The 14,223-nt window shown below is 34.0% G+C and overlaps 7 protein-coding genes across 7 annotated transcripts; 4 read left to right on the top strand and 3 right to left on the bottom strand. All coding sequences in view use genetic code 12, as the record gives it.

Moving 5' to 3' along the window:
- Window positions 1-334: 334 nt before the first annotated feature.
- Window positions 335-1,978, bottom strand: CTRG_01165 (sugar porter family MFS transporter; the record flags this gene model as incomplete). Its single annotated transcript, XM_002546814.1, has 1 exon — window positions 335-1,978. The coding sequence occupies one exon, from the start codon at window positions 1,976-1,978 to the stop codon at window positions 335-337; it is 1,644 nt and encodes a 547-aa protein (XP_002546860.1).
- Window positions 1,979-3,723: 1,745 nt separating this feature from the next.
- Window positions 3,724-5,367, bottom strand: HGT7 (Hgt7p; the record flags this gene model as incomplete). Its single annotated transcript, XM_002546813.1, has 1 exon — window positions 3,724-5,367. One exon carries the CDS (start codon window positions 5,365-5,367, stop codon window positions 3,724-3,726), a length of 1,644 nt encoding a protein of 547 aa, XP_002546859.1.
- A 2,556-nt stretch (window positions 5,368-7,923) lies between these two features.
- Window positions 7,924-10,149, top strand: UBP13 (ubiquitin-specific protease; the record flags this gene model as incomplete). The annotated part of the gene is made up of 1 exon (XM_002546812.1): window positions 7,924-10,149. The coding sequence occupies one exon, from the start codon at window positions 7,924-7,926 to the stop codon at window positions 10,147-10,149; it is 2,226 nt and encodes a 741-aa protein (XP_002546858.1).
- Window positions 10,150-10,515: 366 nt separating this feature from the next.
- MXR1 (peptide-methionine-S-sulfoxide reductase) lies at window positions 10,516-11,073 on the top strand (the record flags this gene model as incomplete). The annotated part of the gene is made up of 1 exon (XM_002546811.1): window positions 10,516-11,073. One exon carries the CDS (start codon window positions 10,516-10,518, stop codon window positions 11,071-11,073), a length of 558 nt encoding a protein of 185 aa, XP_002546857.1.
- A 247-nt stretch (window positions 11,074-11,320) lies between these two features.
- RFC5 (replication factor C subunit 5) lies at window positions 11,321-12,409 on the top strand (the record flags this gene model as incomplete). Its single annotated transcript, XM_002546810.1, has 1 exon — window positions 11,321-12,409. The coding sequence occupies one exon, from the start codon at window positions 11,321-11,323 to the stop codon at window positions 12,407-12,409; it is 1,089 nt and encodes a 362-aa protein (XP_002546856.1).
- Window positions 12,410-12,486: 77 nt separating this feature from the next.
- CTRG_01160 (uncharacterized protein) lies at window positions 12,487-12,963 on the bottom strand (the record flags this gene model as incomplete). Its single annotated transcript, XM_002546809.1, has 1 exon — window positions 12,487-12,963. The coding sequence occupies one exon, from the start codon at window positions 12,961-12,963 to the stop codon at window positions 12,487-12,489; it is 477 nt and encodes a 158-aa protein (XP_002546855.1).
- Window positions 12,964-13,589: 626 nt separating this feature from the next.
- VPS24 (ESCRT-III subunit protein) lies at window positions 13,590-14,213 on the top strand (the record flags this gene model as incomplete). The annotated part of the gene is made up of 1 exon (XM_002546808.1): window positions 13,590-14,213. The coding sequence occupies one exon, from the start codon at window positions 13,590-13,592 to the stop codon at window positions 14,211-14,213; it is 624 nt and encodes a 207-aa protein (XP_002546854.1).
- Window positions 14,214-14,223: the final 10 nt, after the last annotated feature.

Below are 14,223 nucleotides of genomic sequence, written 5' to 3'. Positions count from 1 at the left end.
CGACTTGTATGGAGTGTATTTCCTTAACAGAACGAAAATTTTTTTTTGTTTTTTCTTCTTACATTTTTTTGGCTTTTTCAATTTCTACGCATTTCTCATTCGTTTCTTCGTTGCACTGTACAAATGATACACTCATACTTTATGGTTAAGTCACCAACTGACAAGAGAGTGTTATGAACACCAGTTTTGAGAATAATACAGCTTTTATGTATATTTATATTAAATGTTCATTAAACAAAAAATAAAAAACGGACAAAACGGGAGGGGGCATAATTAAGTGATATAAATGTATATATGAATGTACATAGACATAAATTAATCAAAACAAGCTTGTCTAGACTTGTTCTTCATTTTGTTGTTCTTCTGGCTTAGCATCTCTAGCGTAACCAGTAGTAGTAGACATTTCTTGAGCAGTTGGTGGTACCCAACCAGCAGATTTCCAAGCTGGAATACCTGCATTATACAATTCTTCAACGGCACCTAAGTCAAGACCTTTAGTTTCGTAGACCATAAAGTAAACAAAGAAAATGGAGAAGAACAAACAACCCATAAAGACGAAACCGTAGTAGAAGTGAATAGCATCAGTGATAAAGGAGGTAAAGAATGAAATCAAGAAACCCCAAAGCCAATTACAGGCATTAGCAACACCCATAGCCTTACTCTTGATCTTCAATGGGTACAATTCTGAAATAACGGAGTAAACACCACCAGCCCAGGTTGAGGCAAAGCAGAAAATATAAAGGGAGGTAACAAAAATCATAGCTCTACCATCTCTGTGTCTGGTTTCACCACTTGAACCGTGGTAGTAAAGATGTTGAGAACCAATCAAAGAATACATCAAGAAACAAGCAGACATACCAATTGAACCAAGCATCAAACACAATCTTCTACCCAATTTTTCAATGGCAAAGATACCAACAAAAGTGGATGCAAAGTTAATAACACCAATAATGATAGCAGTTTCAAAGGAATCATCTAAACCAATAGCTTTAAAGACCATAGTGGCATAGTAGAAGAAATAATTATCACCGGTCAATTGTTGTAAGGATTGTAACATGGCACCGACAAAGACTCTTTCAAAGATTCTTGGTTTACCTTTGATTAAAGTCATCCAGGAAGCACTACCAGCTAATCTTTCTCTTTCAACACCAGCTTGAAGTAATTGTAATTCAGCAAGTAAAGCTGGGTCTTCTGGGGAAGCTTTGTTAACCTTGGCAAGAGCAATTCTGGCATCATCAATCTTGTCTTTACTGAGAAGATAACGTGGAGATTCTGGCATACGAGTCATACCTCCAATCAAGAATAAAGCCCAGGCGAAACACAAACCCAATGGAACTCTCCATTGTCTAGAGTCGGAATAAACCTTGGTACCGTAAGTAGTACAGTAACCCAAGAAGATCCCCAAGGTAATCATCAATTGGAAACAGACAACCAAAGTACCTCTCAAGTGTTTCGGAGAAACTTCAGAAATAAACAACGGACAGACAACAGATAAAGTACCAACAGCGACACCAGTAACGATTCTACCAATCATGACTTGGTACCAAGCGTGTTGAGCAGCGATTTGAACGATAACACCAGAAATATAAATAAGCATAGAAACACTAATGGCAAATCTTCTACCATATAAATCAGCAAGTTTAGACAAAAACAAAGCACCAATAGCACAACCAGCATTGAACAAACCAATCATCATACCAGTTCTAGCATTAGAAAAGTAGTAAGTACCATCACCACGAGGAGAACCAAATCTTCTTTGGAAATCAGTCATATTGACGAAACCTGGAATAGTACCAGTATCAAAACCAAACACATACCCACCAAAAGCGATAAGGACACACATGGTAATAATACCAATATATGCATGCCATGGTTGATTGGCATTTAAATCAGCAGCAGCAGCATCGATTCCTTCTGGGGCACTTTCATATTTGTCCTCAAGATTATGGTTTGCTTCTGTAGAATCGGAGGCAGACATTGTTAATTTTAAGAAAAGTAGTAGTTGATGTTTTAGTTTCTAAAAGCCTGAATAAATATTTGAAACAATTAACAAAATAACAATAGTAAATGATTAAAATATATGTATATATATTAAAAAATAAATTCGAAATATGGAGATTCTTTACTTCTCTTAAATAGTTTTTTCAATCAACCGTTGGGGATTGTTCTAATTCAATTTTTTTTTTTTAATTTTATACATTTAACAAGATTTGCAGATGTATGTAATGCTTTCAAACATCACACCTGGTATACAAACTCGAAGCAAATGCCTACACAATAGCGAAGAAGAAAACGCAACCATAAACCAAATTCGGTATATCCAGTCCGGAATTATTAGTAAAAATTTAATTTTCGCACTCTGTTCTGTTTTGTTTCACTGTTTTCGCAGTTAGAATATATAAAATGTAAGGTAGTCATAAAACCGCCATACATTGGAGCATTACTTTTTTAGGGTTTGTAGTAAAGATTGTTAATGATGACAATAAGATATAAAAAGAAAAGAAGAAGAATAATAATAAAAATACCTAGTTATTCATGGATATTGTGGGTATTTGCTACCGACGACTAAGCAATCCCTTAACAACGTGAATTTCAATGAGTCTTAGAACTAATTTCTTTAGACCAAAATGAGTTTCCTATATCCCGATTCCATCTCACCAACAAAAACGGCTGGTACCGACAGTTGAATTAACTTTGTGGTTGCTTTTGAAATGTTTCCTTCCATTTATGATTGACTTTTTAGTTTTTTCCCTCCTGTTGAATTGTGTGTTTTTTTTTTCTCTTTTACTAATGTAGAATTCTATTTTACTAATTTCCCTTATTTGGGATGGTTTAGAAGTGGGTGAACAAACCAAACATAAAAAGCATAATATGAATTTTAATTACTTACATTCTGTTGTCCTTCTTGTTTTTTTATTCATTTTTTGATTCTTTACATTTGATTGCGCCGGCTCTACCGTAACTTTTTCTACTATAAAGTCATATGCTGCAAACCCAAGAAATTTTTTTTTTCTCTATACCACAGGCAAAATTGATAAAAGGTTATCATGCCTTCCGACTTGTTTGTAATTTTTACGTCAGATTGGAAACTATGCCAATCTTGGTGGTATGGGAGGAGATGGAACATTACAATCTTCACTCCAAGTGGAATGATTTATATGCATTATTGCCGTACTAACACGATCGATTTCTAAGGGGAAAACGAGCTAGCAAAGAAATAATAAAAAAAAATGATTCTTCATTATTTCGGTATTCGGAACCTCGGATTGGAACCATTCCAATTTCATCATGTCATTCATCACCAACTAAGAAAATAAAAATAATGCAGAAGAGCAAATTCACGAGAGGAGGAGTTAACGAATTATCATATCATAGCTTTTATAGTTCAAACAAATTAGACTGAAATCTAAAATCAAAGATATTACGAAAACAATAAAAAGTTTCAATCGAAGTCATATACATTAAAAATATTTTATCTATCTCTATATCTAATAAAAAAAAGTAGCCAATAATAATTATAAAAAAAATAAGGAATAAAAAAAGATTTCATTAAAATATAAAAAAAAGTTTTTTTTTTTTGGTTTTTGAAACTTATACTTGAGCTTCATTATTCAGTTCACATTAATACACCGACTTTAAATTTGGGTAATTAAAAATTATCATTAAAATTATGTGACAACAGTCACTTATTGTAGTTGTTAATCAAAACAGGATTAAATGTCATTAAACTTGTTCTTCTTCTGGTTTAGAAGCGTAACCGGCAGAAGTTGCCATTTCGTGAGCAGTTGGTGGAACCCAACCAGCAGATTGCCATGGTTTAACACTAGTGGAGTATAATTCATCAACTTCTTCTAAGGTAAGACCTTTAGTTTCGTAGACCATAAAGTAGACAAAGAAGATAGAGAAGAACAAACAACCCAAGAAAACAAAACCATAGTAGAAATGGATAGCATCAGTAATGAAGGAAGTAAAGAAGGAAATCAAGAAACCCCACATCCAATTGGAAGCGTTAGCCAAACCCATAGCCTTACTCTTAATTTTCAATGGATACAATTCAGAAACAACAGAATAAACACCACCAGCCCAAGTTGAGGCAAAGAAGAAAATGTAAAGGGAGGTAACGAAAATCATACCATCACCACTTGGTTTTCTAGATGGACCACTTGAACCATGGTAGTAAAGATGTTGAGAACCAATCAAAGCGTAAATCAAGAAACAGACAGACATGGCACAAGAACCAACCAACAAACACATTCTTCTACCGAATTTTTCAATAACGTAAATACCAACGAAAGTAGAAGCAAAGTTAATAACACCAATAATAATGGAGGTTTGGAAAGAATCGTTCAAACCAACAGACTTGAAAATAGTAGTAGAATAGTAGAAGAAATAGTTATCACCAGTCAATTGTTGCAAAGCTTGTAACATAACACCAACCATAACTCTTTCAAAGATTCTTGGTTTACCGTTGAACAAAGTACCCCAGGAAGCACTACCAGCTAATCTTTCTCTTTCAACACCAGCTTGAAGTAATTGCAATTCGTGGTAAACAGCTGGATCTTCTGGAGAAATCTTGTTACATTTAGCAAGAGCAATTCTGGCATCATCAATCTTATCTTTACCAACCAAGTAACGTGGGGATTCTGGAACACCAACCATACCACCGACTAAGAACAAGGCCCAGGCGAAACACAAACCCAATGGAACTCTCCATTGTCTAGAGTCGGAATAGACTTTGGTACCGTAAGTAGTACAGTAACCCAAGAAGATACCCAAAGTAATCATCAATTGGAAACAGACAACCAAAGTACCTCTCAAATTCTTTGGAGAAACTTCAGAAATAAACAATGGACACAAGACAGATAAGATACCGACGGCAAGACCAGTGATAATTCTACCAATCATGACTTGGTACCAAGCGTGTTGAGCAGCAATTTGAATGATAATACCAACGATATAAACAACCATAGCACACATGATACCAATTCTTCTACCGTACATATCACCGACCTTAGATAAGAACAAGGCACCGACAGCACAACCGGCATTGAACAAACCAATCATCAAACCAGTTCTAACGTTGGAGAAATACAAGGTACCATCAGATTTAGTACCACCAAATCTACTTTGGAAATCAGACATGTTAATAAAACCAGAAATAGTACCAGTATCGAAACCGAAAACGAAACCACCAAAGGCAATAAGAATACACATAATAATAATACCAGTGTAAGCAGACATTGGTTTGTTATCTAAAGCATTAGCTTCGTTGAATTCTTCTGGTTGTTGATCTTCATATTTAGCTTGAAGGTCTTTGGTCTCAGCCTCAGCTGTTGATGTGTTAGAAGCGTTGTCTGGTTGAGACATTTTTCTTTTTATCTTTTTGTTGTTGTAGTAGTTATAACAAAGGAAGTTATTGATTACTGAATGATGAATAAAAGAAAGAGAATTAAAAATTTTTAGAAGGAACTTGGGGAGATATTTATACTTGTGAGAAGAACCAAAGCATCTGACAACTACCGTTCGCCAGTGGAGAAAGGAAGTGGAGTGTTGTGTATGGGGTGAGTCTATCCCCCATCTCTCCAGTTTCGTGTAACATGACCCAAAATACTAATATTATGCATGGTTTAGCAGCCATGCAAGTTTTTTTGTCTCTTACACACAGGAAAATTTTTCCGTGCTAAAAAAAACAGGTGCTAACTCCAGTTATTGTGACCTATTTTCTAATATTGAGCAAGCTAAGAATTTCTTTGTTTGAACTATTTTTTTTATTTATTTTTGTTTTGCTTAGCATGGCAATACAGTTTCTCTTGTCCTGGGGTAAAATCAAGAGAAATAAGAATTAACTATAACCTAGAGAATACATATGTTTGACGACGTCTGACAACTCTATGAGTTCTCCACTTTTCTCCACTACTATATCATTGCTATTTGGATCTATGGTTGGTAGACCAGTTGTTTTTGTTTTTTTTTTAATTTTTTCAGTTTTATTTGAATTTTTCTTTCTTTTTTTTTGTGGGAGCTGGGGTTTGGTTTTGTGGGCCTTTGAAAAATTTTTCCGCATTGTTTTGACTTTATGAATATTGGGCAAATGAATAACATTGAGTGCATAAAATTATTCCGATCGGAGAATTTGTGCCTTGCTTTGTATCATGGGTCGATTTTTCCTATTCGTTCGTTTTTTTCTTTTTTTAACTCTGTTTTTACCTATTAGATTATTGTAATTGTGCTTACACTTCTAGATTTTTATTGGGGAGGGAAAAAAATGTGTTTACTGGGCTTAGAAATATTAAGTTGACTGGGTTGTATTGTTCCGATAATTACTATGACATCAGAAGAAACAGAGTTGGGGGATGAGTAATTAAAGGATAGCACCACAGACTGAATAAATCTTTAATGACACTTGGCAACATCTTTTCCCTTTGAAAACTTGGCTTCGTTATTACAAGACTTTTTTTTTGTTTCATCCGATAGACGAAAGGCTGGTGCGACAGGTCAGTGCTGGGCAGGGACACTCGTATTATTCTTGTGAATTGAGGCACTATGGTAGTGGTATGACACACATACACACACACACACCAGCTCTCGGATTAATTCTCAAGGCATTTGAACATTGCTTTTTGTAGATTCAAACGGACAATGTGATTAAGGCGCTCGTTTGCCTTTTTGTGATCAAATAGTTTTTCCGAGTATTAGATGTGAAATTTAAATGTTTACTGCATACAGGCGCATAGCTCTTAGAGTAAAAAAAACTCTCGGTTCCGCCACGACCGGAAATGGATACTATATGCAGTAATCCATGCGAGAATACCATCACCAGCTGTTGAAAAGATTGAAGAGTAAAACAAACAAGATACACCCGGGATTAAGCACAAAAACTAAAAAGAAAAAAAAAATGAGTTGGTAGAATCGCCTTTAAACCGATAATCAGTTTTAAACTGATCATTTTGTTTAGATGCATTATAATGGCGTTGTTTCTTTTAATTCAGTTTTTTTTTTGTTCTCATTTTGTAGTCCTTATGACAATCCCCCACGTTTTTATCCCGCAAAATGGTGGATAGAGAGTATGGAGTCAACTGTAGCCCATTAAAATTGGTGATTATTTCGTGTTTCTTTTCTTTTTTTTTTTGATATTTTGAAAGGGCTTTCATATAAGTTTATCCGAGTAACTGACATACAATAAAGTGAATATAATACTTCACACAGGAAAAAAAATAATTCCATCACGGATAAATTTTTTTATTTTCATATACACTAGCCATGAAAAGTGTAATTATTATCAAGGAGGAATATCAAGATATTGATTGTCATTCTTTATTATTAGTTGGGCTCGTAATTCGTTTTTTAAACTCTATAAGGTAGTGTCTTGGTGATCAATAGTGGTGGAGATAATCAGCTGGCGACTTCCACATTTTCTTCTTAATTTTGTTCTAAATTTTAATTAAAAATCTATTCAGATAAATCTAAAACCTCAACCGAAATTACTAATCCTATCTCCATCATGCAAGTAATTGTCAGTTGCAGAATGATTTTTCCTATTGTTAGAGATTGTTCTCCATCACTACTGTTAAAAGTGATCTTCGGATATTTTCGGTTTACCCCATATTAGCATAATTCTACACAAAAGAATCGGATGTTCAATTTCGTAGTTGCTTGCTTATACTTTTGTTCATACCGGGGGAATATGAGGTGTAGATAAACTGGAGAAGGAGATTTTTTTTTTCCTTCCACGGGGCGGCACTAAGCGAAAGGCGAACAAAGAAGAAGGAAACAAACAAAAAACAAAAACCAAAAAAAAAAAAAAACCTCAAACATACAAAGTCACTTAAACTAAAAAGGACAGTTGAAATTGCATACTCAGATTCATATACTATTGTGATAGAATATTTCCCTTTAATTTTTATTTTTTTTTACCTTGTATTGATGGGACATTTACAAACTAGCAATCTTCCATATGGTGATGGATCTCATAAGATTTTTGGCATGGAGAACTTTGGAAACACATGCTATTGTAATTCCATTCTCCAGTGCTTGTATTACACCGAAAATTTTAGAACTCAATTAATCCAACACAATCTGACAAAGCATGAACCAAAATTAATTGTCGCCGGTTATAAGCCTCACAACTTTACATCAAAGTATGAACAATTAGTGCAAAAGAAGTTGAAGGAACAAGGTGGGAAGTCAACATCAATCTCCTCCCCAACTCAAGACGAGCGTCCAAAACCTGCAAGTAGAAGAGGTTCACTTTTTGGTCTCAAGTTTAATAACAACAATTCATCTGCTAGTGCAGTTGCTTCAGGGAATTCTACTTCTATATCTGTGGTGATTGAAGACCCCAAAAAGAAGTATGGCAAGTATATTTCACTTGCAAAGGATTGCGAAGCTTTGTCGTTGGAACAAAGGATCAAAATTTGTAAGTCACCCGAGTTTCAAAAATTGGACATTCTTATCACTAGACCGATAGATACCCAGGCCAATAAGGAGTCATCATCAGACAAAGATGACAGAAATGACTATTCCCAAAGTTCGTCAATGTTACTCAATGATCAACCACAACAGACAACACAAGAAGGATCAATCAGTACAACTTCTAGTGCAATTATTGTTGGCATACCTCACCCTGAATCCAACTTAGCAGTTCCCATCAATCCATTTAATGCCAATCCAAGTGGTGATCAAAGAAAGAGATCAGCTTTGATTAATGGACCTATCATCAACCTCGATCTACCATTACAAACACCAAGTGAAATCAACGAGGATACAGCATTATTATATGCTTTGCGAGATTTATTTGAAAGTATGGTTGAAAACAAGTCAACTATTGGTGTTGTTTCTCCAAGTTATTTTATTCAAAAGCTTAAGGAAAAGAATTTTCTTTTCCGTCAAAACAACATGCATCATGATGCTCATGAGTTTTTCAATTATTTGATCAATGAAATTATTGAAAGTGTCAACAAAGAAGACAAGGGAGATGGAATTAACTGGTGTAGTGATATTTTCCGTGGATTGATCACCAATGAAACTAAATGCTTGTCATGTGAGACAGTTACTTCGAAGCAAGAATTATTCTTAGACTTGTCAGTTGATATACCTCCTGGTGAAAGTAGTTTTTCCTTGACTTATGCATTGAACAACTTTTCCAAGTCTGAAACCTTGACAAATCAAAACAAGTTTTATTGTAACACTTGTTCGTCGTTACAAGAAGCAGTGAAAACCATCAAGCTTAAGAAACTACCAAAAGTGTTGGTAATAAATCTTAAGAGATTCAAGTATGATGAAGAAATGGATAAAATGGTGAAGCTTTTTGATTCAATCAGTTATCCATTCAAGTTGCGTTTGTTTAACACTACCGATGATGAATCTTTACAAGACCAGTTATATGAATTATATGCATTAGTGATCCACATTGGAGGAGGCCCAATGCATGGACATTATGTTTCCATTTGTAAAATAAAGGCAGGACTATGGTTGTTGTTTGATGACGAGACAGTGGAATTGGTTGAAGATTCATATGTAATGAGATTTTTTGGCGATGGCCCAGGTTTGGCAAGTGCTTATATTTTATTCTACAGACAAGGAAACTACAATACTGAGTTTGGATTTGACACTGAAGATATATACAATGGTGCTGATGAATGCTCGATGAAACACGGGGAAGATGAATCAAGTACACTTGCTACTTCGGTCAATAATAATGATCAAATCGACCCAATTTCGGATGCGTCGTCGATTACTTCATTCAACGCTTCTGAAGCAAGCAAGAGACCAGGGTTACTCAAGAGTTTTACATTTGATAAAGAGGAGAAATTCCAAAATCCACTTTCAAGAACAACCAGTCGTGGCCATATGCCAACTCCACCACCAGCAGCAGTTGTTACTGGACCATTGGACGTTCCTGAGCCATATATTCCTCAACAACAACAACAACAGCAACAGCAACAGCAGCAACAACAAGGTTTCCCATTGGCTCCATCCAAAGAGGTCAAAGAGAAGAAATCATGGGTTGGAAGTTTAAAGAGAAGAAAAGATGAATCAGGTAGTTCCAACAATTCCGGTGCTCCTCCAATTGAAAGAAAAGCGTCAACAAGTAGTGCTGTTTCTGGTAGTGAAAGAAGAAGAAGTATATTTGGATTTAAACGAAAGTAAATTATAAATATACACACACATTCAAGTTTTTCGTAACTGTGGCTCTCGAGGTTAAAAAATAATTACCCCTGTATCGGATTAAGATTAAACGGGTTTGTAATGTGGCACGTGCCGAGAAAATAATAGTGGAGAAAAAATACAAGTATTCTTCCGAAAGTGTGGATATTGCGAAATTTCCCACATTATTTTTTTTTTTCTTCTTTTTCATCATCGACATCTTCTTACTCTTTGTTAGTAAGCAAAACCTTAATTCTTTTTTTTAGACCTTGCTTCTATTATATAAACAGGAAGAAGAAGAAAAAAAAAATATCATTCCAATCTCCACTTCTTTTTTTTTCAAGCACAGGGTTTTATTTTCAGATTATCATGGCTACTACTATTTCACCAACAATTCGTTCTACAGCTACTTCCAAATTGATAACACTTTCAGCAGGATGCTTTTGGGGTGTTGAAAGTGTGTTCAGAAGACAATTTACTAATAAAGGTTTAATTGATATTAAAGTCGGTTATGCCAATGGTAATCCATCAATTACAGATATAGATTATAAAAAAGTATGCACTGGTGCTACTGATTTTGTTGAAAGTGTTCAAATTGCTTATGAACCTACTCAATTGAAATTATCTGATATTTTGGATATTTTTTTCAGAATGCATGATCCAACAACAGTCAATTCTCAAGGTCCAGATCAAGGAACTCAATATAGATCAACTATTTTAACTCATGATGATAAAGAAAGAGAAGTAGCTTTACAAATAAGAGATAAATATCAAAAAGAATGGTATCCTAATCATAAGATTGTTACTATAATTGAACCAATTAAAACATGGTATGATGCTGAAGATTATCATCAAAACTATTTGATTAAAAATCCTGGTGGATACGAATGTCCAACACATTTCATTAGAACTAAACCAAAGGTATAGATTAAATAGTGAATAATGTACAATTATGTGAAATGATGTATTTAATAGGGTTGGGTTATACATAGATCTCATAAAGATTCCAGATCTTTACTCTTAAGAAAAAAACGTGAGCATTCTTCATTTTTGTTAGGAAATCCACGACGCGTCAAGAACAACAATTTTTGATTTTTATTTTTTTTTTTTTCTCTTTTTCTTTTTTAAAAGTAAACTACCATTTAAGAAAAGACAACCATAGAAACTATATATCATGTCACTTTGGGTGGATAAGTACCGTCCTAAGACTTTAGATCAATTATCATATCATGATTCAATCACACAAAGTCTTAGAGCATTAGCTAAATCAGGAGATTTCCCACATTTATTAGTATATGGACCAAGTGGAAGTGGGAAGAAGACAAGAATTTATTGTACTTTAAATGAAATATTTGGTTCTCAAGTTGAAAAATTGAAAATTGATGTCAAGAATTTTGTTACATCATCAAATAGAAAATTGGAATTTAATGTTTTGAGTTCAGCTAATCATTTAGAAATTACTCCAAGTGATATGGGAAATAATGATCGTGTGGTTATTCAAGATTTATTGAAAGATGTCGCTTCCACTGAACAAGTTGATTTTGCCAATCAACTGAGAACAAAACATAGATTTAAGATAGTCATTATCAATGAGGCTGATTCTTTAAGTAGAGATGCTCAAGCAGCATTAAGAAGAACTATGGAAAAATACTCATCTAATATTAGATTGATATTGGTTTGTAATTCAATATCAAACATTATTGCTCCTATTAAATCAAGAACCTTATTAGTCAGAATCCCAAGTCCAAGTGTTGATGATATTTCCAATATCTTGAATAATGTAGCAGAATCAGAAGCTATTAAATTTAAAGCTACCAATGAGTTAGCTATGAAAAAATTCTACAATGATATAGCCACTACCAGTAATAGAAACTTGAGAAGATGTTTATTGAGTTTTGAATCCATCAGTATGCAAAATGAAACTATTGATACCAATTCTGATGTGGGCAAATTGGAGTTGGATTGGGAGGTTATCATTACCAATATGGCAAATAATATTAAAGCTCATAGAACAATTACAACATTATCTAAATCCAGAATAGTGTTATATGAATTATTGTCACATTGTATTCCTGCCAGAACTATATTGAAAACATTATTATTTGATTTGGTTAATCTATTTGTGGATAATGCCAGGTTAGTCCAAGAATTGGTTGCATTGGCATCAATTTTTGACGAGAGATTAAGTTTAGGAACAAAGAGCATTTTCCACTTGGAAGGATTTATAGCCAAATCAATGGTTGCTATTGATCAGTTTATTTAGATAATAAAAAAAAAAAAATAAAACACTTAATATATACGTATAAATCAAATCATAACTCTAGGAGTTTACACAATCTCTTATTGTTGAACTTTATGATCACCATTCACTTTAACATCACGAGTTTGTTCTGGTCCATTTGAACTGCCAACAATTTCATCATAAGATGGTAAATCACTTGCAGTTAAGATTTGGTTAGGATCAGGTTGAACGTGCTCTTCATCATGATGAATACGATGAGAATGTGTTGGTTGTTCATCTTGAGTTTCTCTATTTTCAGGATTGGCACGTAATTGTTGCTCTTCATCTTCATCTAATCTTGTATAACCTTCAAGAATAGGTTCGTGCTGTAAATGCAAATAGATAATATAACATGAAAATATCAGACCAGCAATACCACCACAAAGTGTTAATAGACAACAAATAATAAAGTTTCTACTGAAGATAGATCTATCGATAAGATACATAGGCAAGGGAGGCAAAACTATAGCCATAATAATTAAAAGAAACAGCTCTCCTCTAGCTGCTGGATTAGATCTGTTCTCTGAGTTTCTCATCTCTTAAATATACTTGTTTCTGGGAAGGTTGGTTTCAAGAATAATTTGATGCTTTTGCAAACAGAAAAGAACCAAAACAATCTGTATTTATAGACCCGCATGGATTTCCCCCTAATTTTTTTTTTTTCCTCCGTGTATGTGAGTATGAAACTAGGTCATTGATCTTACCGTGATAGTGATAGTTTGTATTGCGCCACCATGGGAGAAAATCAAATACATCTTTAATTTTGGAAGAATAATCTTGACTCTTGATGGTTATATTTGTGATTCTATAGAGCCACTTGAGCTGCATCGCACAAACTTAATCAGTTGGTTTTATTCTGATAATGGCGATGAATATTTCCTAATCTGGACGCATATATTTTGACTTTGCAATTATCTCTGGGTTTTCGAAACCACACAAAAACTTGGACGAAAAAGAAAAAAAAAAAATTAAGAGAGAAAGAGAGTTGGTTTAATGTAAGACCACTCATCAATAGATATATTCAACTGCAAGCGAAACAAATATGGATTATATAAAGAAGAAGATATATGGGCCTGATCCAAAAGAACAAGTATGTGCTAGCTGAAAAATTTTTTGTGATTTAAATAAAAGAAATATTATTATAGTAACTAACTAAGAATAGATGAGAAAAATCAACCAATTGCTCCGAAAGAACAAAAGAGAGTTGGAAAGATCAATGAATCAATTAACTCCGTTGAAGAAGAAGACCGAGTCATTAATCAAGAAGGCAGCAAAGGATAAGGATTATAAATCTGCTCGATTATATGCGAAAGAGTTGATCAACATTAATAGACAATATAATAAATTACATACTTCAAAGACAAGAATTGATTCCATTACTATGGCTATAAATGAACAATATCAAATGACAAAATTAACACAATCCATTCATTCAAGTACTTCTATTATGAAAGATGTTAACCAGTTAATTCATGTGGGAGCTGTCCTGCAGACCATGCAAGAATTATCCAAAGAGTTGATGAAAGCAGGAATAATAAATGAAATGATGGATGATATGGTAGACTTGGACTATGAAGAAGATGAAGAATTAGAAAGTGAATCACAAGAAGAAGTAAACAAGATAATTCAAAGCTTGACAGAAGATAAATTCTCAAAGATTGAAAATGAAGTTCCAAGTACGGAATTTGAAGAAACAGTTATTGAAGAACCAGCTAGTGTTGAAGACGAGGAAGAAGATGAAATTGCCTTAGATGAAATGAGACAGAGATTAAGAGCATTACAGTAATCATCAATAA

The sequence above is a fragment of the Candida tropicalis genome (genome assembly GCF_000006335.3).
Source record: "Candida tropicalis MYA-3404 genomic scaffold supercont3.2, whole genome shotgun sequence".
NCBI lineage: Eukaryota > Fungi > Ascomycota > Pichiomycetes > Serinales > Debaryomycetaceae > Candida > Candida tropicalis.
Note: the sequence above shows the minus strand (reverse complement) of the source record. Positions and strands in the feature narration are given on the sequence as shown.